The sequence below is a fragment of the Orcinus orca genome, chromosome 3 (genome assembly GCF_937001465.1).
Source record: "Orcinus orca chromosome 3, mOrcOrc1.1, whole genome shotgun sequence".
NCBI lineage: Eukaryota > Metazoa > Chordata > Mammalia > Artiodactyla > Delphinidae > Orcinus > Orcinus orca.
In genome coordinates, this window is record NC_064561.1 from 132240269 (window position 1) to 132268171 (window position 27903).

The 27903-nt window shown below is 41.3% G+C and overlaps 1 protein-coding gene across 7 annotated transcripts in view; it reads right to left on the reverse strand.

The window, feature by feature from the left end:
• MAST4 (microtubule associated serine/threonine kinase family member 4) overlaps nt 1–27903 on the reverse strand; it is a 575337-nt gene that overhangs the window by 346313 nt on the left and 201121 nt on the right. For all 7 annotated transcript variants that reach the window (XM_049707889.1, XM_004270764.4, XM_049707892.1 and 4 more), the window contains exon 3: nt 26243–26367. In XM_049707889.1, coding sequence (XP_049563846.1) covers nt 26243–26367 — 125 coding nt within the window. The remainder of the gene's footprint in view (nt 1–26242; nt 26368–27903) is intronic.

A 27903-nucleotide genomic window follows, 5' to 3' on the forward strand; every position in this document is an offset into this window, starting at 1 on the left:
AAGGAGTGAAAATGCTGCTTCCTTTGCATGCTTCTGAAGAAGTATCTTTAACTATCTTTGACTATAAAAACCATAACATATTCTTAGCATGGAGGTGCTGTTTTGGCGCGTGTTTAATCACACGTACATTAAGTTTCTAACAATGTATTCCAGGAACATGCAGTCTATTCCTTCAAGAAGTTACACCTAACATGTTGCACTAAAATGGTGTTTTTTAAGTTACTGGAAGGAATTTCTCCAGCTCAAGTATTCTGCATTTTCTGAACATAATTCAAACATCCAAATCCGATACCAAAACATCTATCATACATTATTCTCTAAAGCTCAAAATGCTATCAAGATTAACAGTATTCTCTTACTTGTAGCAGTAATCTGCAGCCCAAATGTTGTGGAAAAAATCTCCATGTGACGTGATAAAGGATTTTAGTTTCAACCAGACATTAGCTTTTTATAAGTTCTTCCCAACAATTTTCTTACAATGAGAGAGTTAGTTTTACATAGTCCAACTGTTTTTTTTTCCAGTTGACTTCATGAACCACCCTGCACACAGGGCGTACCTTTTGCTCACATGCATTATGAACGCATCTTTTTAAAAAATCCTCCACGTGTTTACTTCTATCAGCTACAAATGAGATTTGCTGAGGCGCCACCTACTGGACAAAACACCATTAGCAACAGTGCACTTCACCTTGATTCTTTCTTCCAGCTTTTAAAACTCTTGATTTTCTCTGAGTTAATGCAGATGAAGATAGGTGAAAATATGTTTCAGAGGAGGGTGATCTAACAAAAAACACAGAGTATGACCCGTCAAGGGTGCTCTAGGTGACGATGTTTTGAATGCTCCTGGTGGGAGTGCTGGCCTCTTATTACCTATCTACAGCTAGCTGCTCATCACGCTTAATGAGGCACAAGGGAAGCAACTAAAGGTCACGAGAGACCCACAAGAGGACGATGCTTGCTTCAGACCAGGATGAAAGTGAACACCTCCCTCCCAAGCTGATGATACACCCAGAGCTCACCCAAGTAACGATTCTAGCTTTTTATAAATGCCATCATGTCAGTGAGGTGCGCACCCACCATACACAGATATTTTGATTTCACAGTTTGTTACTAGGTCAGGTAACAACATAAACCTCTGAAAACTATCCAGAGACCCTCCTTCCCCGAAGTTCCAGAAGGAGAGAGTTATAAGATGGGGAAAGGCGCCAGGCAAATACCACTGTCTGTTCATGTAAAGCTGTCCCTGGAGACCCACCTCTCCTTCCTCTAAACCCCATATGGGCCTGGACTAGACAAAGAGGACGAGGACCTTTTCAGAGTCTACTGGTCACAATGCCCGTCCAAGGACAACAATGGAAGAATACACCATGCAATTCTGACTTTGTCTCCCCTTCTATCAGGTTTGCACCTAACATGCCTTCCTTCACTACCAAATACTGCTGACCACGGAATCCTTTTCTGTTTCAAGCCGTCAGACATGAAAATCCTAGGTTCGGAATTAGAACCACCCGTTTCTTCTCAGTGGGTGAACTATATACCTAATGCCATTCACTGAGCACCTTTATAAAGCTGACAGGTCCCTATCTCCTGCTTTGCCCATTCGGATAATTTGTAAGTGGAAATACACAGCAATGTTGCCAGGCTCAGAAACATTTTCTTCAGAAGCAGTAGGCTAGAGGAAACTCCTTTTTTTTTTTTTTTTGCGGTACGCGGGCCTCTCACTGCTGTGGCCCCTCCCACCGCGGAGCACAGGCTCCAGACGCGCAGGCTCAGCGGCCATGGCTCACGGGCCCAGCCACTCCGCGGCACGTGGGATCTTCCCGACCAGGGCATGAACCCGTGTCCCCTGCATCGGCAGGCGGACTCTCAACCACTGCGCCACCAGGGAAGCCCAAGGAAACTCCTTCTTACATCTGTCTTTCCTTTAGGGAGGAGATACGGCCTGAGAAGCACTAGAATGGCAACTGAGCCACTGAAACCTACTGCAGGTCCTCTCACTTAACTCTTGATTGCCCTTGAGAAAGTCATTTGATAAACTGCTTCATCTGATTTGTCTCAGTGTCCCTAAGGGAAGAGAAAATACACTTGCCCATTTTTACCCTCCAATATTTTATTTTGAAATTTTTCAAGCCTACAGAAAAGTTAAAAGAATACAACATTCCTTATAGTCTTCACCAATTGATTCACCAATTGTGAACATTTCCCCTAATGTTTTTTTTTATTTTTGCTATCAATATTTGTGGAAATACAATGCAGACAAAAACTGTTTTTTTCAACTTAATAGGACAATCTTGAGATGAAAAGCTCCACAGGCAGGTGATCAGTGATCATTAGCTATATAGTGAGCAAGGCTTCCCAAGTATAATTTTTATCAGGAATTAGACTTCTTTAAAAAATTAGAACTGCAAAAGAGTTCTCATTAATGTTTTCCAGGAAATGCTTCAGTAAGGACGGCCAGTCAGAGGTGAACCCCAGAATCATTCCACTGCAGAGATGGAAGTCATCCGTTCCAAACCCTTCCTTTTAGAGACAGGAAAACTGAGACCTAGTGAGGCTGCTTCCTATCACTATCCACCTTTTATCCGCTATAAATAATACACTCACAAGAGTGGTGGGAACGTGAGAAGGAAGACAAGAGAGCCAGGAAGGTGGGACGAAGGGAGTATGAGGGGGAAGTCAGGCGTGGTCAAGGGCAGCAGCTCCCCAAACCCACTGACATTCACCCACGGCAGCACTGTCCTCCCAGGGCGATGCAGGACAGCCTTCTCTCCCAAACGTTCAGAATTCCCCTCCCGGCACCACAGCCTTACATCCCCCTCCTTCAAAGGTCTGACCCTGCGTCACACACTCCAAGCATTTCTATTTTTCCCCTTTGTCCTTATGCTGTTCATGTCTCTTCTAACTCATCATTAAACACAGGTTCTATGGGAGCAAAGATTCAACCACGGCCAGTGAAGCTTTACCACGGGCAGCTTCGCAAGACAACCACCTCTCTAAGCCAACCTAGGCAGGGGCCTCTGGAGGACACACAATGCAAGTTTTACGTTTACTGAGTCAGGTTTCTGGGTTTTATGTCCAAGATGGGATTTCCTCTGTTACTCTGGTCTTCTGCTCAAGAAATACAAATGGCTTTGCTTCTTAAAATTATCTATGGCCACTTTCAGAATCTCTGAATCAATACGATTAATTCGGCAGCAGAATATGAATTTTCAGGAATACATCTATCAATTGTTTCTTGGCATCCTTCTTGGTCCAGCATGGCCCTGTGGTCGGCTCGGCACCCACCGGCTGTGCCACAATGATGCTTATCGACAGCACGCTAATGCAAAGATCACACCATTGTCCAGCGGGCCGTATGCAGCCTTTTATTCTGTTATTTGCTGTTCTCTGCCTCCAGACTCAAACACAGACCTAGGCTGTGGATAGGTTTATGGTCAGCCGTCAATGACTTCATTTGTAAAATTAGAGCACTCCTGAACCCTTCCATAAAATACTTCTAGGAGCTTTGATAAATTATAGCTCATGTACACAATTACAGCATCAATCCCTAAAGTCACCAGGTTTTCTGTCAGTCCCTGTTGCATTCACACCTATCTTTTTAATATCGTTTCTCCTTTCTTAGAAAAAGTGCCCAAAAACCTGACAGGCACCATTATTTACGGAGTGTGCAATGCCTTCATCTTCTGAGAGAAAAAGGTCTTTCTATTCCTTATAACGTATCCATTTGGCTTCTTTACAAGCTACTGCACTGGGACCAAACACGTAACTAAATCAAGATGCTGACCAGATTATACTTTCTTGACGCGACGGACTAGTAAGACGCTAGCATTCTCACAGCAGGTGTCATATAGGTCAGAGCTGCAGGGCTCTTCAACTTGTTCGAGAGTTGACCTAGGGACTGCTTGGGTAATTTATATGATGATGTCTCCCAGCCTCTTGTGCACTTGAGTGTGTTCCAGACAATGAACGATGGGGCAAGACTTCCCAAGTATAATTTTTTTTTTTTTGCGGTACGCGGAACTCTCACTGCTGTGGCCCCTCCCGTTGTGGAGCACAGGCTCCGGACGCGCAGGCTCAGCAGCCATGGCTCATGGGCCTAGCCACTCCGCGGCACGTGGGATCTTCCCGGACCGGGGCACGAACCCGCCTGCCCTGCATCAGCAGGCAGACTCCCAACCACTGCACCACCAGGGAAGCCCCCAAGTATAATTTTTATACTTGGAGTTCCAGACAATGGACGATGAGGTAGATGTGTGCCACTCTTTAAGATCTGTCCATGAACACTTCCCATGCAATTCCTGCCCATATACTATTACTATCTGGGTGTTAACACCCAGGGTGACCTTGGAAAGGATACAAAGATCTCAGAACGTCTGTCAGCCTGAGCCCCTGAATGACTGCATGGAACAGAGCACATCTCTGCCAAAATGGCCTGCAGGTGAGGAAGAAAAGCTGTTGTTTATAGAAACAAACAATAACAATAGTAAATAAACTTCTAAGCCATTTCTTCTATACAACGCAATGCACTCCATGTCACTCTGATTAAACACTGGGAGAAAACTTACCTCACCAACAACTACAAATCATCCTAAAATAATGTGTGCAAGCATTCTCACAGCAGATGTCATACAGGTCAGAGCTGCAGCACTTTTCAACTTGTTTGAGAGTCGACCTAGGGACTGCTTGGGTAATTTATATGATGATGTAGCCATGTGATGAAATACTGTAGCACAATTAAAATGGACTCAGTAAAGCTGTATGTGCTAATAGGAGAGATCTTCATATTAAATCAAAAAGCTAGGTCCCAACAGTGTATGAAGTGTTTCAATTGTTTTATTTATGGAGATATACACATAATTTTTTTCTGCAACAAGTAACAAGAAACAACCACCAATGAGTTACCTTTGGGGAAAGGGACAAGGAAGAGAAGTGAATCGTTTTTTTTAAAGGTCCAGAGCCTTTTCTAATATTGTATATGTATTACTTTTTATAAAAATGTCAACAGGGGTAGCAACACAGCGGGTTATTTTTTTTTCTTTTTCATACATTTTTGTACAATATTAACAAAAGGTTACTGCTAAAATGTCAATCAGAGCACTGAAGGAAGAATTATATCAATGGAATTGAATGAGCTTTTTTCCCTCCTCCAAGGCAGATTATCCCCCAAATGAGGACACTGTGAGGTGACTGCCCATCGTAACCATACAGTATTGAATTTGTATCGTTGTCATGGATGACTGTAAGGCTTTCCTATCTGTTTATTTGGAACTCAGGGGTCCCTATTTGTTGCTTAGAAAAGTGACATACGGCAAGAGCATTTCCAATTAGTGATCACCAAGGAAATGCCTCAAGAGCCAGCCCCTTATAAATTCTCTCCCAGAGGCATTAATACACCTTTCCCTCGGAGCCCAGTGCTATTTGTCTCAATGCCACATTTTGTGGGGAGAAAAAGCAGTTCAGTTTCAAACTCTGGAGAAAGGCACCAGGAAAGCAAAATGCAGGGTGAAAGCAGCAGCGGCCGGCACACACGCGGTCTCTGGTGGGTCTGGAGTTAGGAATGCTCTCTCCTATCCCTGGGGGAAATTCTGGGTCTCATTTTAAAAATACCCTCAGAAGAAGAGGATGTCATCAACCTGCTCATCTCCCAATAAAGTACAAAAATGCAGCTTTATGACTCTGGGCTCATCTCTTTTGCCTGGGTTCAATTTCCACAGCAGCGGAGAAAATGCTCACCCGGGACACAGGCTCCACATCCAATATAATGCAGGCTCTCGCTGAGCTGTTTGAGATTTCGTCTATAACAGCCAAATGCAATTCCACCGGAACACAGAAGTTAAGGCAGAGAGAATGTGTGTTTAAATATTCTGAGATACAAGGGTTAGGCTACAGCCTCAGGTACCACGACCCAATGGAGGGCAGAGAGGATGCTGTTAGTGTAAGCGAGGGTTCCGGAGCGCCTTGCATGTGCTGGCCCTGACTTAGGACAACAGGGGACACAAAGACACAGGCTCCTGAGAATCTGAAATTCACAGCGGGGACAGGCGGGTTAAAAAAATTACAACCAGCCAAACATTCCAACACAATACATATTTTTAAAAATAGCTGAAGTCTCCTGAATTTGATTTCAACTCTGCATGGTCTTCATCTTTAAAGTATTCTGAACCAGGGAACATGATTTATTTGATTTGGGGCTGTGTATTCGACGTTATGTCAAACCGAGTTGCTCAAACACAAACTGAGCTTCGCGAGCCAGAGGGCCTGCCAAGAAATAGGAGAACAGGGCCCAGCATCTAGCATTTTAGTTCCTGCGCCATGCTTGCAGCACTACCCACCAGCCCCTCCGAGTGTTCCTTTGAAAAATTACTAACAGAAAACCTCCGGCAACATTTTGAAGCAGGGCTCCTCAAAACAAAATTACCGGCAAAATATGACTGAGTAATTCGATTCCTGTCTCTGGCTTCGTGAGGTGGAGACCGTTGACGAGCCCAGGATAAGGATGTATCGGATGTTCCCACTTCATGATTGTCTGCAGAGTTGAAAAAGCACTTGACGCAGGAGAAAGGGCAAGGGGAGGCAGGGGTCCTAAAGACCCAGGGTGACACGCTAAACATCATCCTTGGGGCTACAGTCAACTGTTCTTTTCTAGTCTAGCCTCAAGGCAGAGGGAGGTAGACACTGCCATCTAGAGGCATCTAGGGATATTGGCTTAGCAGCGCAGTCAACACGAAAGGGCAGTGGAAGTCTTAAGAAAGCAGCTGCCTGAGGGACACACTCGTTCAGGGACAGGTCCCCTGCTTGTGTGAGGAGAGGGCGTGCAAGGAGGAAATGCCCAACCAGACAGAGCCGCTTCAGCTCCACAATTCCCACGAGAGTAAGAATGGAAATTCCTCTGTGAGGGGGAAAGTGGGCATGAGGAATGAGGAGAATTGGAAGGGATCACCTGAATAAAAGATGGGTCAGACGTGGCACCCAGGACAGAGGTCTAGCACCTTCTGAGAAACAGAAACCTCTAGAGTTCCACTGCCAGAGTTATGAACCACAGACAAGGAAAATGAGCAGAAAGAAAGCCAGAGGGAGAACTTAAAATCCGACAGGTAACAGCCCAAGACTGGCATCTTGGAAAGAAAGAAGAGATGTGAGCAATGAAAAGTACATATGTATTGTCATAAGATACTGAGATGCATATAAAGAAAATCTACGTTTAGAGAAATGATGTTAAGATTGGTTGTATATTATACATGATTTCTGTCCCAACCTCTTGAGAACATTTTCTAAATTTCCTATGGGAATTTACCATCCTATGACAGAAAAATAAACCTTACTTTATTTTTTTTTTTAATTTTTATTTTTTTTTGCGGTACGCGGGCCTCTCACTGTTGTGGCCTCTCCTGCTACGGAGCACAGGCTCCGGACGCGCAGGCTCAGCGGCCATGGCTCACGGGCCCAGCCGCTCCGCGGCATGTGGGATCTTCCCGGACTGGGGCACGAACCCGTGTCCCCTGCATCGGCAGGCAGACTCTCAACCACTGTGCCACCAGGGAAGCCCTAAACCTTACTTTTTTGAATTAAAGAACACAGAAGTTATCAAATCCTGAATTTCCCAATTGATTGACTGGATCTAAGATTCCTGGGATAGAAAGCTAAATAAAGTTCTACCTGATCAAAGCTGTGGTTTCATTTGCCCTGGTATCAGATTCCCAATCTTTCCCTCTTAATGAAGACCTTCCTGCACTGACAGGCTCAGATGATGGTCATTATTCAGATGTGAGTTTGTCACATCCTTTAGCCTTGTGAGACAGGTTATGAGCTTCAAACTTTAGTGAGAACTGTTGCCACCAGCAACTTCAGCTGCATCTAATTTCATATCAAATTGAGATTTGTTTAAAAGGCCAGACGAGTGGGGACCATTCAATCCTGTTCAAGCCTCTCCCTGCTTCAACAGGACGAGGAATCCAAGGGTTGTCAGGCTGCATGGATGAAAGGAATTACTCCTGTGCGCTGTCAGTGCCCATCCCCTTTCGAGCACATCCTTCTCATCAGCACAAAAGGCAGAGGATGTTCTGAATAACTCAGAATAAAGGCAGTATGGGAAAAGAACTCATGCCAGCAAACTGGTGGGGTAGTTAACTTTTCACTTCTTTTGTGGGCTCTAGTGACACTGCCACCAAAAAAAGCAGAGGACATCTCTAGAGCTAGCGTGGCAGTTGGTGGCATTTATGATTTCACAGCTGCAAGTTATAAGGAAGCTTGGTCACTCTCTTCAGGAAATCAAAGAAGCAGCCTCTGAGATTGGCAATGGAGTCTAATCTCTACATGGAGAGGGGTTGCTGATCGCATACTCCCGACTCCTGTCTCTGAAAGCATCCCCACAGAACTTGGAGACCCGCTATCAGCAAGCTCCGGTTTCTTAGGCTGGTGGCGGCAATAATCCATGAGTCCAGCTCCAGGGAGCAGCCAGGTCCGGGGTTGTGTTGCACAACTCCGCAAAAACAATCCACATTAAAGCCGGGGTGAGTGGTGCCCTGACACCGTGCAGTGCACAGGCCAGGAGGCTGAACACGGAACCCCGACAAAAGATGAAACGGTTCTCCCCCCATGACAACCCAAAACAACTATGATTTTATAAAAGTAGCAGATGTTTAATGTTTTCACATCAGGGGGACTTCCTGGGTGGTGCAGTGGTTAAGAATCCACCTGCCATTGCAGGGGACATGGGTTTGAGCCCTGGTCCGGGAAGATCTCACATGCCATGGAGCAACTAAGCCCGTGAGCCACAGCTACTGAAGCCCGCGTGCCTAGAGCCCGTGCGCCTAGAGCCCATGCTCTGCAACAAGAGGGGCCACCGCAATGAGAAGCCCATGCACTGCAATGAAGAGTAGCCCCCGCTCGCCACAACTAGAGAAAGCCCATGTGCTGCAACGAAGACCCAACACAGCCAAAAATTAAAAATAAATAAATAAATAAAAATAATGTTTTCACATGGGATGATTTTTCCCCCCTCACTGGTTTTCAAAGAAATAAGGAAGTTATTTCCAGAGATAATAAAAATATTAAAGTGAGGGGCAGTCTTTTAAATGTAACTCAAAATAAATTTAACTGCAAGAGTTATGAGGTTCCCCTACCAGCCCACTAGATGTTAGAAATAGCATGAAACTATAGGAGTTAGATTATATGATATAAATACAGGAAGACAAATCAAAGGAGTAGGACAGAGTCAAGGAATAGACCCATAATATACTCAGGAATTTCATATATCCTAAAAGTGGTATTAGAGATTGAAGGGAAGAGAAGTTGTTTGGTAACAGTATTGGAATAATTGGCTAGCCACTTGGAAAAAAGAATAAGCTGGACTTCTCTTTTACTCCTTAATAAAAATAAGTTCCAAGTAGATTAGAGATTTAAATATTAAAAACTAATGCATAAAGATATAAGAAAATATGAAATACTAGTGTTCGAAGCTGAGAAGAAAAAATACTTTTCTAAGCATGACATGAAATCCAGAAGCCACTCAAAATTAATAAAATAGACAAGCCTCTGGCAAAATTAATCAAGAAAAAAAAAAGAACGAGGGGGAGAAAACACAGCTAAACAACGTTAAGAACAGGAAAGGAGTCAAAACTAGAGATGCCACACAGAATGAACATAATTTTCAAACTTAGTTTAGTTAAACAAATTCACACAAAATACCAAACTGACTCAAGAAGAAATAATCTGAATATTCATGTAAATAGTAAAAAATTAGGTCAAAAATATCCCCACCAAGAAATGATCAGGTGCAGATGACTTTACAGGCCATATTCAGAAAAGCCAAGAAAGAGATCCATCCATTCTTACACAGACACTTCCAGAAATTAGAAAAGGAAGGAACTTTTCCTGTGGTAGTAAAATTATTGTTTAGCAGATACTCCTTCCCTCGCACTCCCCACCTCACTGATGCTGGATTTAACTACCCAGCTTTCGCCAATGGGCAGAAGTGATACTGGGTCAGTTCCAAGCCTGATCCTTCAGAAACAGTCAGTGTTTCAGCTCCCCCTTATAGGACCCTCCAACCTCCACCATGGGACAACCACACCCCAGGTAAGTGCTGCTCTCCACCCTGGGCCCCGGAGTAAGACACATAGAGTACATGACTCAGACCTGCAGACTGGATGGGAGCCAAGCCAACTCACAGACCCACAGGAAGAAATAAATATTCCTGATGACTGCAACTGAGGAATTGTGCTTTATCATGCAGCATTATTGTAGTACTGTAGGAGTGACTGATACATTCCTATTCATTTTGTTGAGCTACCATAACCTAACAAATGCAATACAAGAAAGGAAAACTACAAGCTAATACCATTTATAAACACAGATGGCAAAACCCTAACAAAAATACTAGTAAGCTGGATGCAGAATAATATGAAATATTCAGAATATTCTCTTTACGTTTAAGAACAACATAATATATGGTATCACCACTTTATTCAACATAATCCTAGAAGTTATGGTAAATGAAGTAAGATTTTTAAAAAAGAAAGAAAAGCTATAAAGATTGGAAAAGGAAGAAAGCTATAATTATTTGCAGGTCATCACTGTCTACACTGTCTACAAAAAACTCCCATTCCCCCAAATCTAAAGATGAGGAAGAGTCTGTAAGAATTAGCAAGGTGGATGAATTTAAAAATTAATATGCAAGAGCCAATTCAATTTCCATTCATTAGCAAATAGGTATACGTGTTTATTTTTAAAAGATGTTATTTAAAATTCCTAAGAATAAATCTAACAAAGGATATATAAATTCTTTCAATAGAAAACAATAAAACCTTATTTAAAAACATTAAGGAAGTCCTAAGTAAATGGAGCAATATACTATATGCTCTAGAATAGTAAAACTCAACATCATAAAAATGTCAATTTCCGAAACTGGGCTCTATATTTAACATAATTCTAATCAAAATCTTAATAAGCTTGCAGAACTTCACAAGTGATTTTATACAAAAGATAAACATGCCCAAAATAGCCAATACTCAAAGAACAATGAAATAAGGGAGCTTTCTTGAGCACTTATTAATAAGACTTGTTACAGTAATTAAGAAAATGTGATATTGGCACAGGAATAGACAAATTGACCGATTACAGGGTAGAGAGTCCAGAAAGAGAGAAACACACAAAGAATGCCTAATACTTAGCAGTTACCTGTGATATGTATTATGTTCTTTACCTAAACAACAATGCTGTCAGCATTAACCATTCCCGTTTTACTAATGAAGATACCAGGGCTCAACAAGGGTAAGTGACCACTGTCCAAAATTACTGAGCCAAGAAATGTCAGTCCTAGAATTCAATCCTAAGTTTCCCAAGCCCAAACATGCCGGTCACTTTCATCATCTGTTGTGTTTCGAAAAACAGTTAGCAAATAAAGCAAGCCAAAGGGCCTGTGTGCTAAGGATGCTGGGAACCCCACAAATGCGGAACAAAAATCTTAGCAGAAAAATAGGCAGCACACAACACCTGCCAGCAGAATTATGCAGTGATTGCGGTAAGAGGGTTTAAGAAGAAATGCTCTGCCCTTCTGAGCACATCACTCTGGAGTCAGACCATGAGTCCACTTAATTGAGAAAGGTATATTGCAAGTCCTAGAGAATTAAGGTCATGGCACTGAAAGAGCTGGGCTGATTTCTGTGTGTCACAATTGGGGAAAAAAAAAAAACCCTAAACGCACTCAAATTAAAAGATGGGCACTCACCCTCAATAGAAAAAAATATACTCAAAACTCTAAAAGAAACTACAGAGAACAAAACTCTGTCTTCACACAATATGGCCCCCAAATCATCAGGCAGAGGCATATTTAACACTCTACATACCTAAGAAGTGGTGAGGATTTAAAATCAATAAATAGAAACACTATTTTTAAAGAACTATAACAGAGGGTAAATTAGGAACACCATGTCCCATAAAGTTTGTTTGCAAAGAGCCATAATTCTTTGGTTGCGTTCTCAAATACTTATTTAGTTACTCCTATTGAAATTCCTATTAAAACGTTTTAGGGCTTCCCTGGTGACGCAGTGGTTGAGAGTCCGCCTGCCGATGCAGGGGACACGGCTTCGTGCCCCGGTCTGGGAAGATCCCACATGCCGCGGAGCGGCTGGGCCCGTGAGCCATGGTCGCTGAGCCTGCGCGTCCGGAGCCTGTGCTCCGCAACGGGAGAGGCCACAACAGTGAGAGGCCAGCGTACCGGGAAAAAAAAAAAAAATGTCTTATGTTCTCAGTTCACTTAAAAGCTTGATTTTTCTAGGAGTTTGTTTATGCCTAACTTCCATGAATACAGACAGAATCATGCTTTAAATAAAAATGAAATACAAGAAAAATGGCATTTTAAAGAATGAAAATCAAATTAAAATCTAAATTGCAAATCATCTAACATGTATAAGAAAGCTAAATTAGAAGAACTCCAAGAAATGACGAAAGGGAATATATTTTTAAGGGTCATAAACAAAGCTGTAATATTAATTGCAATAAGAAGGCTTATTTAAATGAAAAGCCCAAAACTAAGGATTTCATAAGCAATGTTTCTAATTTATATGCTTAACATGTTAACATTTGTTTCTGTCTTTAAGTAGCTAACCAATTAAAGCATATTTCTAAAGAACGAACTTTATTTGCTGACAATTATTTGCTATCTTAGCTGTAATTCTGTAGCTTTTCAAACAACAAATAAATGAATATCTTACATCTGGAGGAGAAAACACAAAAATTGATGGTATAATGTTTGAATACATGCAATTACTGGTATGTTACATTCTAATTAACATAATCAGCTTTGAAACAGTTCTCACAATAACTGTTAACATTTGTGTCAATTTAGTGGCAGTTAATGACATGTGTAGCAAAGAACTGCTATTCCTTCCATTTATAAGTAAAATATAAAAAACCTTTCCAAAAAAGAAAAGGCAACCTCACTGAATATTCAAAACTCTTTTTAATCAATAAAACTCTACTCTGGCAGGCTTACAGGAGAGACCTTATAGTTTATTCCAAGGATCTACAAACTGGAATATGGGCACCCCAGGGGGTACACAATATAACTAAATGGGGTTTAGGAAAAAATTAGAATACCAGTTTCCATTCTACGTCTCCTCTTTTTTTGCTGGTTTTAGTACATAAGTTAGTATTCAGGCTGACAGTCAGCTGATATGCTGACTGTCTGGTGGCTAAAATACTTCCTTACAGGTTATAACATAGCCATTGCCTCAAGCACTCCGAGTACATTCCACCTCTCCCATCACCTACCCCAGGACACCCTGGACCTCTTCACGAGGAGGTAGCTAAATGGTTAACACCTGGCAAAACCCTACAGTAAATGTTCTCTAATGGTTTCCTAGTGGAGATGCACAGGTCTATTAAAATATTTTTGAATACCCCCTCTAACTACATGTAAATCATTTTAAAATATATTCACATATTAGGAGATGCATACTCAAAATGTTTCACTGATGGTGTGAGCCAGCAAAAATATTAGAGACCCAACAGGCATCCTCTAACTTTGTTACACCTGGACAAACAATAGTTAACTTTGGCAATGACAAATAAATGATGGCAAGATTAGTAACATTTTCAGTAAAATTGATGTTAGTATCCTAAAGGTCCAACTATACAGGCACTGTGATACATGGTATACAAAATGCCAATCCGAAAGGAAGCAAATTATATTTGATACAAAAAGAAGACTCATGAAGGCTTTGTGTAATCCGATGAGAGGAATGAAAGGAAAGGAGTTGGGGTTTCTTTTTTTCTGGTTTTGCTTTTTTATTGTGTAGTGACTTCATCCCTAAAAGTGTACTTCAGGTTGAAGACGCCACATTATCCTTTCCCCATAACTTTTAATTTCAGACAAGCTTCATGCCTTACAAATTACCCTGCAGAAAACATAATAGACCTGCAGTTATCTGAAAACAATCAGAGAAACCTACCTTTACGAGGCCAGCTTCATCAATTCCTTAAACCATAAACTTCAGATATGCGTTTAATGAAACTCAAATTCCCTGGTTTAATAAACACATCAGTGTTCTGCTCTTGGACAAGATGATAACAACAGTTAACGTTATTGTGCTCTTCCTATGTGTTCCATGGGCCTTAACACGTACCATCTCACTTGATTCCAGCAACAACCACGTAAGATAGGTACCACTAATATTCCCATTTTTCAGAGGCACAGAAAGGTTGCATTCCTTGGCCAAGGTCACACATCTACTAAGTGGTAAAGCCCAGATGGCAATCCAGGCAGCCTGGCTCTGGAGCCCACACTCTTAAACATAACTCTAAACTGCCTATAGTAATTAAATTCTAAGTCAAGTGCTTGTAAAACATGATCACAATTCAGAAAAGGCCACTGAAGTGCACTGTCTCTCCAGGCAAGGGGAAAGGGCTGACCCAAGGTCTGTTCCATCCATAAAATTCTCCAGTTTCAGGATTCATTTTCAGAAGCAAGGCTCTCAAAGGTCAATTAAAATGTAGAGAGGTCCTATGGACGCGACCTAATATAAACCCATGATATTTCACCTAGTGTCGTTTCTAAAAGCCCATCCAATGAAATATTTAGGCTCACACCTTCACCAGCTACAGACCATTTCCCTGTGCTCTTTAGGCAACCAGACCATTTGGGAATGAGGAGGGGAGCGGGAGAAGGCAAGCAGAGAAACCCTTACAGTTTTATGTGATAAGTGCTTTGGTTCAGATACGCACAATTCAAAGGAGAATTGGCATGAGGATGGGGAGAGACATCAGGGAAGGCTTCCTGGAAGAGGAAGTGCACATGCTAAAATACAGACAGGGACTGGCCAGGAGGAAAGAAGGGAGGTGCATAGAGAGGTGTTTTCTTTCCAGAACAAGGTAGGACATGAGACTAGGAATCTAGTGTCCTTTGGGGAATGGTAGGTAGTTCACTACTGCCCAAGTTATTTTGCCGAACTTTAGAAGCACTTTAAGATGAGACCTCGACTCTCCATCAAGTGAATCTGTCAAGGGGACAGATGTTCCAGCAAATGGGGAAAACGCAGACATTTCTTAACAACATTTTGATCAGAGCTATGTAAAAAGGGGGACAAAATGATATGACTGGTTCGTATTATTTATCAGGCTAAAACTTATCACTGCTTCTGTCTAGGAACAAAAATAGAAAAAGAAAAAAAAAAAAGAGCAAATGACACTTATACAAACAAGCAAGGAAAGAAACATACTTAAATAAGCACCTATATAAGCTAAGCGGGGGGGGCATCTATAATGAAAGAAAAACAAATAGGTCTCATGCAATGAAGAGATTTCACAGGAGTTCTAGAAGAAGCATCCATTCTTGCCAAAAAAATGATAAATGTATACCCCTGTTTTCCTGAGGATATATACATCTATGGCGTACTGAAGCCCAGTTACTACTTAGTGAGTGCAGAATGCTACAGTAATGTAGTATCCAGGATTCTTAGATGGTTAGGATATACACCATCAGGAGGACAGTTCACGTTTTAGTGGTGGATCATCTTGGATAGGAAGGTAGAGAGACAAAGAAAAACAAGTAAAAGAAAGAAGAAACAGAAATTAGGGCCCTAAGGAAGCCAACCTGAAGAAGAAATAGGGCTTAGAATGACTATCAGTCCCACTGTTAGGTGAGGATTACCAAAACTTAAGTGAGAGCTTTATGCCTTTTCATACATTTGTAAAGATGCTCTCTGCTACTCAGCACCCGTTCTTTAAGTGTTTTCTTTAAATGGGGTGGACGTGCCATGAACAATAAAACAAAGTAGTTAGTATATCACAGATAGCTACGGTGGACCTGCCACATGGTTCTACTCTTAAAAGAGAGAAAATAAGGCCCGCGTACTGCAAAAATAAATAAATAAATAAATAAAAATAAAAGAGAGAAAATAGCAGTGTCAGATCACAAAGAAAAGATCTCATAATCCCTTAAGCCATTATCAACATCTAGTCAATGAATCTAACAAATAAAAAGACTTATTTCCTTATGGCTAAAATACCTGAAGGTTAGAGGCTTGCTACCTGAGAGACTTCCTAAGTAAAAAGGCATCACTTGATGGGGTCTTTGAAGGCTCCCCATCTACCTCACCCAGACATTCTTCTCACTAAAAGATAGATGGTAGCAATCCTGCTGATCTTCTAGGGTTCAAATTAAGTCAGAAATCATTCTATCACTTATACCCATGAGCTTCCAGGTCTTCATGTGGTCCTTTGCCTCCCTGACTATTCTAGAAACATCATGTTAAGAAGAAATATCACTGTCCAAGTCACATTGTTCACTTTATCTACCACGCCCCACCCCATTCCACGATGGACATAATTCCACTATGCGTTGAAGCTTGCCCAACCAAAACCTTCCAGAACCTGCAGCCCATATCATTCCTCTAAGTCTAGGAACACACTGCAAACTATCCAGTCCGTAATCATCTTCCACTTTGTTCTCTAATTTCTCAGAAGCCTTATTTCAACTATCTTGGAAGTTCCTTAAAAAGCAAGAGCATGTGTGACATCTTTTCTATATAGGTTTTAACACCAGCTGTATAATAGGAACTCCATTAATAATCAATTAACTGCTTAATGAGAATAATGAAGAATACACTGATTCAGAATCCAGTACCACAGATTGATACTGTGTGTACCAATGAACAAGGAATAAGTATAATTACCAATACTGCTCATTGATACTGTGGGTACCAATGAACAAGTATAATTACCAATACTGCTCATTGATACTGTGGGTACCAATAAACAAGTATAATTATCAATACTGCTCATTGATGCTGTGGGTACCAATGAACAAGGAATAAGTATAATTACCAATACTGCTCATTGATACTGTGGGTACCAATGAACAAGGAATAAGTATAATTACCAATACTGCTCATTGATACTGTGGGTACCAATGAAAAAGGAATAAGTATAATTACCAATACTGCTCATTGATACTGTGGGTACCAATGAACAAGGAATAAGTATAATTACCAATACTGCTTATTCTTAACTAAACACCCAGGTATTCTAGAAAAATAAGGTAAGAAAGACACTGAAGTACGTTAGCTTTCCCAGAGCCACAATAACCAGGAATTTCCTGGTTAAATAATAATTGGTGGTTAAATAATAATTTTTCTTTTCTCCCAAGAAAGGAAATGTTACATCCCAATACCTTCCCTCCCACAAACCACTGTCTAATTACTACGGGTTTCTTGGTTTCAGAACTGCAGAATTCTTTTGACACATTAAGATAGCAAATAGGCAAGTGGTGTCATTTTACCACGGGGGCAAAAGGACACCAGAAAGGACAAGCTGTGTCACACCAGGAGTCCACCAGAGCGGCACACCAAGGGACAATTCCATGATGACAGCTGTGACTGCTTCACCACCTTTATCTCCACCATGTCCCCAGACACACAACCGGATAAAATCCTTGACAGCCCAAACTTTCAACTAGCCTGGGCTCCAGGAAGCAGAACAGGAGCTTCAGAAACTATCAAAACTTGGAATTAAGACCGCCTCGAGAGAGTTCCCTGATGGCCTAGTGCCTAGGATTCCGGGCTTTCACTGCCGTGGCCCGAGTTCAATCCCTGCTCGGGGAACTGAGATCCTGCAAGCCGCTCAGCGTGGCCAAAAAAAAAAGACCTCCACAACATTTCTTAATAAACCACCATTACCTAAGTACAAAACAGTACATACCAGGCACTGCCCTTGGTGCTAAAGATACGGGGAGGATAAGACAGCTGAAGTGCCAGCACTCTCCACTCTCTGGATCATTTCATAACGCTTGGTAAACAGGTTGGCCAGGTCCGAAATATTAATAGGTATACCAGTTGGGTAAGTGGGTAGTAAGAGAAACCTAATTTCTCTCTCTCTCCCTCTTTCACACACACACACACACACACACACACACACACACACACACACACACAGTACTGCTATTATAAATCTGTTTTGCTCCCCTCTATGATGGTAAGCAATTAAAAGTGAGCCTGCATTTCCTCTCTGTAAACCCATAGGATATTTATGGATGCCATTCATCTCACTGACTCTCAAATGCCTTTGGTAACAAGAAGTCCACACTTGACCAGTCTGTCCAGGCACACCCACACAGACAGCCGCAGGCACCCCGTCCTTCCCAGGAAGGACAACACGTACATATGGTAATGAATTTTTTTTTAACCTCTGCAAAATGTAAAGAAGAGCAAACTGGGACTGAAAGTTTCAAGCAACTACTTCTGGGTGGAATTCCATCTTAGAAAAAAACTCTCCCCCGCTCCCCAAATAAGTAGTAATTCTTCATTCATTCATAGTCGGAATCACAATGCACTTCACCTGTTTTCTGCTAACTATTCTCATGGCACCCAGGCACATGTATAGTAAGGATGCACATTTAGAGTTCCTTTTCACAGAAGCAGTGGTTGGATTATAGCAAGGATTTTACAGAACATTTTTTTTTTTTTTTTTTTTTTTTTTTTTTTTTTTTTTTGCTGTACGCGGGCCTCTCACTGTTGTGGCCTCTCCCATTGTGGAGCACAGGCTCCGGATGCACAGGCTCAGCAGCCATGGCTCATGGGCCCAGCCGCTCCGCGTCATGTGGGATCTTCCTGGACCGGGGCACGAACCCACGTCCCCTGCATCGGCAGGCGGACTCTCAACCACTGCACCACCAGGGAAGCCCTACAGAACATTTTTAAGCTGAGTTTTGATTAACAGACTCCCACTAAACCAGCTACCCTGTGGATGGGCCCAGGTGAGCCTATAATGAGATTTATCTTCATGGATTAGGCCTGACCTATAATAATCTGCTCAGGGGTCCCTACTGCTATTTCAGCCCTGAGTTATGAAAAGTCATCCCTTTACTATCAGTAGAACCTAGCTCAGAGGGTAATAACTAGACGTATTATTCCTGGAATACAAGCACTCCTGAGACTTTGATTATAATGTCCACAGCTGAAGGCACTATTTCACTATTGAGATTACTACTTTCCAGATGAAAAAAGTCCTGATCTGTGGAATAACGCCTTCAGCTACATACACTGTAATCACACTCAGCAGTTCTTGCATCCCAAGAGCAATACAGGTTACCAATAGTTGGTATGGTAAGCTGATTTAGGGAATGGAAGGAAGAAGTTATAGGAGAAAGCACAGATAACCCTAATTTCATATTTGCTTTACCTGGGGGCTTTGCTGTAAGAGTTTGACATGTCTAAAAGCCATATCAACTTCACTAAAAATAAAAACTACATTAAAAAAGAGTAATTATTTTTCACCTGACAAACCAGCAAACTTGGTTTTTGGGTCGGGGGGGCGGCGGTTTGGAATACTGACTGCTGGCCAGAGTGTAGTGAGATGTGATTTCTCAGTATATGAGAGCACAAATTTGTACAGTATTCCTAGAAACAATTCAGCAAGAGTATGGAAAACCTATATAATGCTCATATCCTTTGTCACAGTAATCCCCTCTGAGAATCTACCGTCAAAAACCAGTCAGAGGTGAACACAGACTTATTAAAAGCCTGCTCATTACCATTATTTTCAATAGGAAAAACTTGGAAATAACCTAGAAGGGGAAATAGTGTAATAAATTGTGAGAAATCCATACACTGGAGTATTATGCAGCCTTTAAATTGAGCTATGATGGCTAAGGAAAAAAGCTAATTCACAGTTGTATCCTACAACTTTTGTTATGCAATTTATCCAAGGACATTCAAATTGTTCCTACATCAATATTTAACACTCACTCACTCAGAGTTAACTAATTGGACTTCGGCACAGGTTTTTGTTTTTGAGCTATAAGGCTAATGAAGTATTGATATAATATGAAATGACTGCAAATAAAGTCTGCACCCTAAATAAATGCTGACATTATGTCGGTACATTCTGCATGAATTAAAAAGGGAAAATGCACTTTTGCATACATTTAGTGAATTTTCCCTTACTCTTCATCATGCACTTTCGCAAATGGAAAAGATGAATATTCATCAAGGCTCTCTGAATATATTAGTTTAAATAGTTTGGTTTTAATATTTATAGTACATCATGAAACATAATTTTTCCATTACAAGAAATGGATACAATGTCAAAAAAGGGCCACTGACGAAACATAAAATTATACCACTTAATTTAATATTAAAAATTGAAAAACAGTATCTGAAAGCACTTCCCCCCTTCAAAATAGTTAACTGCTCTAGAAAAATAACTTTCAGTTCATTGGGTTGGTGAATTTAGACTGAAAGTGAGAAAGAAACTACAAGGTGGTCCACCATCATGCAAAAAACTAAGGACAAAAAGGTTAAACTTCTACTCAAATCAAAGATCTGATTTCCTCCCTTCTGAGAATACCACTCCAGCTAAGCCTAGCTGACAACCCCCAAGAAACAATTTTTCTACCAACCCCAGGAACACCGATGTCAGCACTTCTTGAGTCACAGGCACTGTGCAAAGTAGTGCACAAGAGTTTTCTCATTTATTCCTCACAATAAACTTATGAGGTGGCTACAACCATTAGCCCCACTTCACAGATGAACAAACTGAGGCTCACACAGCTAATAAGTGGTAGAAACTGGAGGTGATCTTTTAAACACTCTGCTTTTCCCCCCTCATTCTTATTGTCCAACTGAATAATTACAGTTTAACTCCTGAACACAGTTTCCAAAGTTAACTATGCTTTGGCTTGAAAAACATCTTCTTGATTAGGCTAAATGATAAAAACCTAAAAGGTGAAATACAGATTAAAAACAAAAAGATAAACAAGAGTCTGCTCTAGGGCACTTAAAAGGTACGGAAAGGAAATATATTCATTACACATTCAACAAGCCTTTACTGAGCACCTACTACCTGCCAAGCACTGTTCTAGCTCCCAGGGAAATAGCTGGAAAAACAGAAAAAAATACCTCTGCTCTCAAGAATTTTTCATCAGAATAATAGGAGATATATAACAAGCAAATTATGTGGTGTATTGGAGGGAGACAAAGTTATTGAGAAAAGTGGGTGGAATGGGGTGTGTGGCATGCAGTGCGGGAAAGACTTTCAAACAGGATGGTCAAAGAAGCCCTCAATAAGAAAGAATGTGACAGGGATGCTGACAAAAATCAAAACAAATGAGGCTCATGATTCAAATCAAACAGAAAACTGGAGAAAAATACTGGAAACGAATTTTCACTGTGCTTCTGCCATCCATCTATTACTCCAACGTACAAAAGAAGTGAATATTTCTTATGATGGCCACATATACCATTTCTAAACTTTAATCAGCAAGGCTTACAACCTTATTTTCCTGTGGAAAAATAAGTTACCCCTGGTCCTGTTTTGCCTCCTGAAATTTCCATCTTTCTTGCCAGAAAGCAGCATCTATATAAATCCCCTGCTTTTGACGACTATGACTTCTTTGATAAACTACCCATGTGTGCGGGGAGGGACAGAAAGATGGAGGAAGCAAATGGGGAAATGAGTTTTCCCCTCTTCAGATAAATGTATACACAGTATACATCTGACACTTCATCAGCACCCCCCGCTGGTGCCCCAGCAGGCGGACACTGGCTGAGCATGTATTCTGCCAGCTACCAGGCTACTTAGGATGAATTGGCAATGTGCCATTTATCAGAAATGCCCAGTGTGTCTGGGAGACAGAATACAACTACATTTGCCATTGCCAAGGAAAACAAGATACTTCCTCCTAGGAATTAATCTCCTCCTTGAGAAGGTAGTTAGCATTACTTTGAAGCTTGCCTATGGCATTCAAATCACAATAGGTCACGCATTTTCTGAAATTCATACCTCCCCAACCACAGGCCTTCATTTATATCTTCCTAACACATGACTACCACTCAGGTGGACGGTCTATACTTTTCTGACATGTTCTGTTGCTGTGCTGAATGTAAAACTGTGGTATGAAGTGTAATCTTGTCCTTTGGACATAAACCACCTTGATTCTGATTTTACCAATTTTTCCACACTTGAACACATACTTCCCTCTTCAAATAATCAACAAAATACTTAAACCAGTGTGGCTGCATGACTGCTTACAAGCAGGTTAAGGAAATTTCCTTGAAGATGGACACTGATAATCTCTTTTTTTTTTTTTGTGGTACGCGGGCCTCTCACTGTTGTGGCCTCTCCCGTGGCGGAGCACAGGCTCTGGACGCGCAGGCTCAGCGGCCATGGCTCACGGGCCCAGCCGTTCTGCCGCATGTGGGATCTTCCCGGACCGGGGCACGAACGCGTGTCCCCTGCATCTGCAAGCAGACTCTCAACCACTGGGCCACCAGGGAAGCCCGACACTGATAATTTCTTCAGAATTTTGTCACTGTATTTTTTGAGCAGCTGATATGGAACTAAACGGGATTCGGCCCACTACATGGACTTTGAGGCTAATCATGATTGTAAGATGCACACTGGAGAGCAAAACCAAAAAGGCTTTAGATGGATGGTCTTATTAGATGGTCCATTACAGCATACAGAATCACATCATCACTCTCGCCTTGCAAGTAAAGCAATCTGTCACTCTTCACTAATGATTATCCATTCCGTCAACATTATTTACTGAATGCCTCCTACATATAAGGTGTGGTGTTAGGAACAGCGAGGAGTAGAAAGTCAGATCAGACAGGAATTCTGCCCTCAAGGAGCTTGCAGTCTAGCAGGGGGATATTAGGCATAAACACAAAGAACTAAAACAAAGGCGGACCTTTGATAAATGCTAAGAAGAGTCAGGAGGAAGGTCAACTTACAGCTCTAAGATGGGGGCAACAAGGATGAGGATAGTGACCAGGAGAGAAGATTAGAGTGAAGCATGTTCTACCATACAATGCACCTCCAGAAACATCACACTTATTTAGAAGACAAGAAAAAGGCGGGGGGGGGGGGGGTGGGAAGAAAAAGAAAAAGTTCTACTAGATGTACATTAACACCCCTTCAGCACCATTCTCCGTCAAATCTGTTAGTTGTAATCGGCAGGGATAATTTAGATGTAATCCAATCCAAGAAACAGATTAACTTGAATGGTTCTGCAAAGGATACCCAAAGCAGGGAGTCATGAAAGTGTACTGAGTGACATATTGAAATAAGTGATATGGCAGAGAAACCTGAGCAGATTGCTGCCGAACAATGAGGAAATGAAGACTGTGCTCTGTCTGGCAGCTCTCCTACGGCTTCTGCTGCGCATATTACGACAGAAGGTTGGGGACAGAAGACATGGTCAGACAGCCCGCAAATAAGTTTTCTTTAGACTGCAATTAGGAAGTAAGGAAACCTCTGAAGAAAAGATATGATGAGGGTTACACTTTAAACCTTCACTGTCTAGTAGTAAATGGTTAGTCACAGTCTGGTTTCTGTGCCCAAGCTTACCCATAACATGTTAATAACAGAAGTACTAATATTGCTAACATTCGAGACTGGTTAGGTGCCAGGTACTATTTTAAGTTTGCTCTCTACGGTATTTTAGCATTTTCTCTAGTTTTTCTCCTAAACACTATAAAAACTCACACGGCAAATAAGGTGGTAAGTTAAGTGACTCTTTGATGTCACTGGACCGATTTTAGGGGGTACTCTCATGTTTTCTATTAGTAGTTCTCCTTATTTTTGTATCACATCCCCAAATATCTTAGGTCACCTGACATGTGTTTTATCAATGAATCTATCAGTTTCTACAACTGAGCACATAACTACCAGTATTAGGTACATTACTTTGTAACAATGTTGTTTTAATTAGAATGATTTACCTGGCAATAAACATACAGGATTATTATTTACGTGTTAAGAATAACATTGCAGTGGCCCCCAAAGCACTTCTGCTTAAAAAAAAAAAATCACTGATTGTGAGGAATTTTCCTCTTTCCTTAAAAAGTAGATGCTTACAGTAAAATAAGCTTTTAATAAAATTTCCCAAGAAGAAAAAGTAACTTTGAACTTGAGGATGGGATGGAGGAAAATGCTAAAATGCGTCACTTTAACTGTACCTTTAAAAATAAGTCCCAAAATTTTCATGGGAAAGAAAAGATAAATTTTAGTTTAAAGATCATAGTCAATTTTGAAGGCATAAAATATCCTCAAAGAAACTTTTTTAGGGATAATTACTCAGTATCAGAATCTTTATAATTCTGAAACTAGAAACAGGGAATGCCAAGGTTGAATTCCAGAGACTGGAATAGGTCTTTTCATCTTGCAGTTTGCAGATGAGCTGATAAAATCTGAGAAACTAAGCAACTGCTCAAGTTTATACAGCTACTTAATGAAAAAAGCAAGATTAGAGGTTAGACCTAAATCAAATCTCTCTATATTATTGAATGATTCCCAAATATCCCACATAATTTACTACCAATGCATAAAATTATAAGGCACCATAATGCACTGACATACATTATTTGTATCATCATCAGTAAAAGACATTTAAAAATCTATTCCATTACCATACAACCCTACCACCGATGCAAAAGTAACCTCTATAGGGGCTTCCCTGGTGGCGCAGTGGTTAAGAATCCGCCTGCCAATGCAGGGGACACAGGTTTGATCCCTGGTCTGGGAAGATCCCACATGCTGCAGAGCAACTAAGCCCGTGCACCACAACTACTGAGCCCGCACTCTAGAGCCCGTGAGCCACAACTACTGAGCCCGCGTTCCACAACTACTGAAGGCTGCATGCCTAGAGCCTGTGCTCTGCAACGAGAGAAGCCACTACAACGAGAAGCCCGCGCACTGCAACAAAGAGTAGCCCCGGCTCGCCGCAACTGGAGAAAGTCTGCATGCAGCAACGAAGACCCAACGCGCCAAAAATAAATTAAATAAATAAATTTATTAAAAAAAAACAAAAAAGTAACCTGTATAGACTTCTAGGCTCTGCCAAAGGTTAAAGCTGAAAAGTAACGGGCCCACTGGAAAACAAAATTCTAGTAAGCATCATGGTTAAAAATAAAAGTCTATGTTACTTCTTTTAAAAAAAGGAATGTAGGAGTCCATGCTGCTAATAAATGCACAAATATTTATGCCATGTGCCAACCTGTAGATGTGGAGAGAGTGCTAGAGATGGAATAATGACCATTTTCAATGATTCTAGAAAAGAAGGACCCAGGCAATAATCACCAATGAATATGAAATCTAAAGGAGATTTTTGATGAGGAGAAACATGTTTGCATGGCCTCAAAGTATCTCCCCCACCCCCAAAGGCTGATCGATTTAAGAGAAAAGTTCTAACTACAGTGGAGAAACCGGCCAACCCCTTGACTGGGTGAAAAAAATTCGCATCATAATGAGGGGCAGATGGACATACATCATGCACCTGCCCATGGCATGACCTGAAGGGACAGGACATCACCAATGTCACATTCTGGCCTGGAATGCAAAACCCGCAGCCCACCATGAGAAAACATTAGACATAGCAGACACTGTAATATGAGAAATATTCCATTAAAAAATGAGGTGGCAGTGTTGCATAGTCTTCAAAAATGACGATGTCATAAAAGGCAAAGAAACACTGTGGAGTGGTTCCAGAGTAGAGGATAATTAAATGGCATCCATGACCCTAGACTAGATCCTCTACTGGAGGAGGAAAAATACTATAAGGGACATTATTGGGCCAAATGATAAAAATAAAATACAGATGGCAGAGTAGATAAAAGACTTCTTTCATGCATAAATTTAATGAAGTTGATAACTGTGATAACAAAAGGCCATGATATAGATAACCTACTCTCAAAGAGTTCAAAAAAATTACATGTGTGTATACGTGTGTGTGTATACATATACATACATATATATATATATATATATATATATACACACACACACACACACACACAGAAAGCAAACAGTACAGCAAATAGGGCAGGAGGTTAATACTTGAACCCAGGCAAAGGATCAACTGGAGTTGTATGTATTTGTCTTATTCTTGCAAATTCCTATAAGTTTGAAATTATTTTGAAATAAGAAGTTAAAAAAAAAAAGCTTAGATCGTTTCTCGGCCTTTTGGCTAAGATCAAGTGTAAAAAAAAAAGCTTAGAAACATTTTCATTTCTTTTGAGGGAAAAGTTGAGACAGCATTAAGTTTACAGAAATATTCCAACTTAGGTTGGGGGGACTTGGAAAAAATTACCAAGCTGAAAGCAAGGAATTTCACGTTGCCAAATCTGTGCTTAACGTTAGGTAGCTTTAACTTCCTATCTAGAACAATAAACTCAGAACAGTCCCTAGGTTGGTGGTGAGATGGAGCAAACCCAACCCACCGCAGACAGAGTCCGAGGACACTCACCAGGCTGGCCGTGAGCAAGGGCGCCGACTGGCCCAGGACCTGGCTGCGCATGCGCACGAGGTTGGACGTCTCTGCAGAGGTTGCCCAGGCCTGCCCCGCCGCCGGGTTTGGAAGGAGGTACCTCCCTGTTGGAGTTAAAGAGAAGACAGTATGAGTAGCAGGCAGAATGGCAGTGCTTCCCTAGAAATGGCATCCTTCTTCTATACCACTTCTGCCATACGTTGCAATTACACTGATATATAGCAACCGGAAGCAAATTGTTTTAATTAAGTTGGGAGATCTAGTTGCAAGTTCTGACCCCTATTTTCCACATAAACCCAGGTAAACCTCTTCACCTCCAGCATCTGTAGCTTCTTGTTACTGTGCTGAGGATATATATAAGTATGCAAAGCATTCTTACCATCGTAGATATAAACATGTGCATTTACAAATGTACTTTTAAAATATCTAATACGGAAAGTGATCTAGCAATCAACTAGAAAAGTGTCTACAAAGATCATGACCAACAGAAGGAAGAGCTGTAAGTCTTTCAAGTTGAAATGGGGCTGGTGCCCCTTTCTCCCAGCTTCTCTCTCTGAAGAACTGGTGTATATCCAACCATGTCCACAGGACATGTGAAGGTACCCATTTGCATAAATCAGGACATTAATGTTAGTGTAGGTTCACTGAGCAATTTCCATCAACCTTGAACTCTCATATATACATGTATATCTTTAAAAGTCAAACAGCTGAACCAACTCACACTGTATTACTTCTTTAGTACATGGATTAGACTAGTTATCCACACATAAGCCTTTAAGTTAGGAGGGACATGAATATTCACACAGTAATGAAGCTCAGTAAAAGCAGAGACCATGTTTGATTTTTATCTGTAGCACAATGACTGGTCATAGTAGGTGCTCATTAAATATTTGTTGAATGATGAAAGAACAAATGGGTACTTCTCTCCCCAAAAACACGTGAAGACAATGAAAAGACGGCAGGCCACCCGTAGAATCGGAATCTCATCTACGGGCTGCACGTGTGGGGACTCCGGCTTTGTACCTCCCGGAATCGTGAGGGACTGCAGCACGTGTGGCTGGTGGCCCTGGAGCAGAAGTAACATTCGTGCCCTGGATTCTCCCCAGTTCCTTGTAAAAGAACCCCCCTCTCTTTCCTCAGGCATGCACTTAACAAGCACCCACTGGTTAACAACTGCTGAAATACATTAACTAGTGTGAAAATTCATATTTTATGGCAAGACAAGAAAAACATAAACATAAAAAGTTTTCTCTGCCCTTTGGCCTCCTCTGCCCCCTCTACTGTGCACTGTATATCTGCATTACGCATCAACCAAACCTCTCCATCAGCAGGAATACCTGCTCAACCATAAACAGCAACATTCTCCTAGCACCACCAAGACAACTCCTTAAAAGATAACATTCCTTCTGAATCTTGTAAGGGGCTGCAATGACCCATGACCCACTACTCACCTTGTCCTTGCTGATCTGGATTATGCAAACTATCTATATCATTTAATGTACAGACCTCTGTCTCTAGAAATCTACATAACTGTGCTTTGACCTCTAATGGGTAGAACAGTTCTCAGAGCTTTCTGAGAGGCTGTTCCTGGGTTATAGTCCTTAATTTGGCTTGAATAAAGTTTTCCATTTCTTTCTTAG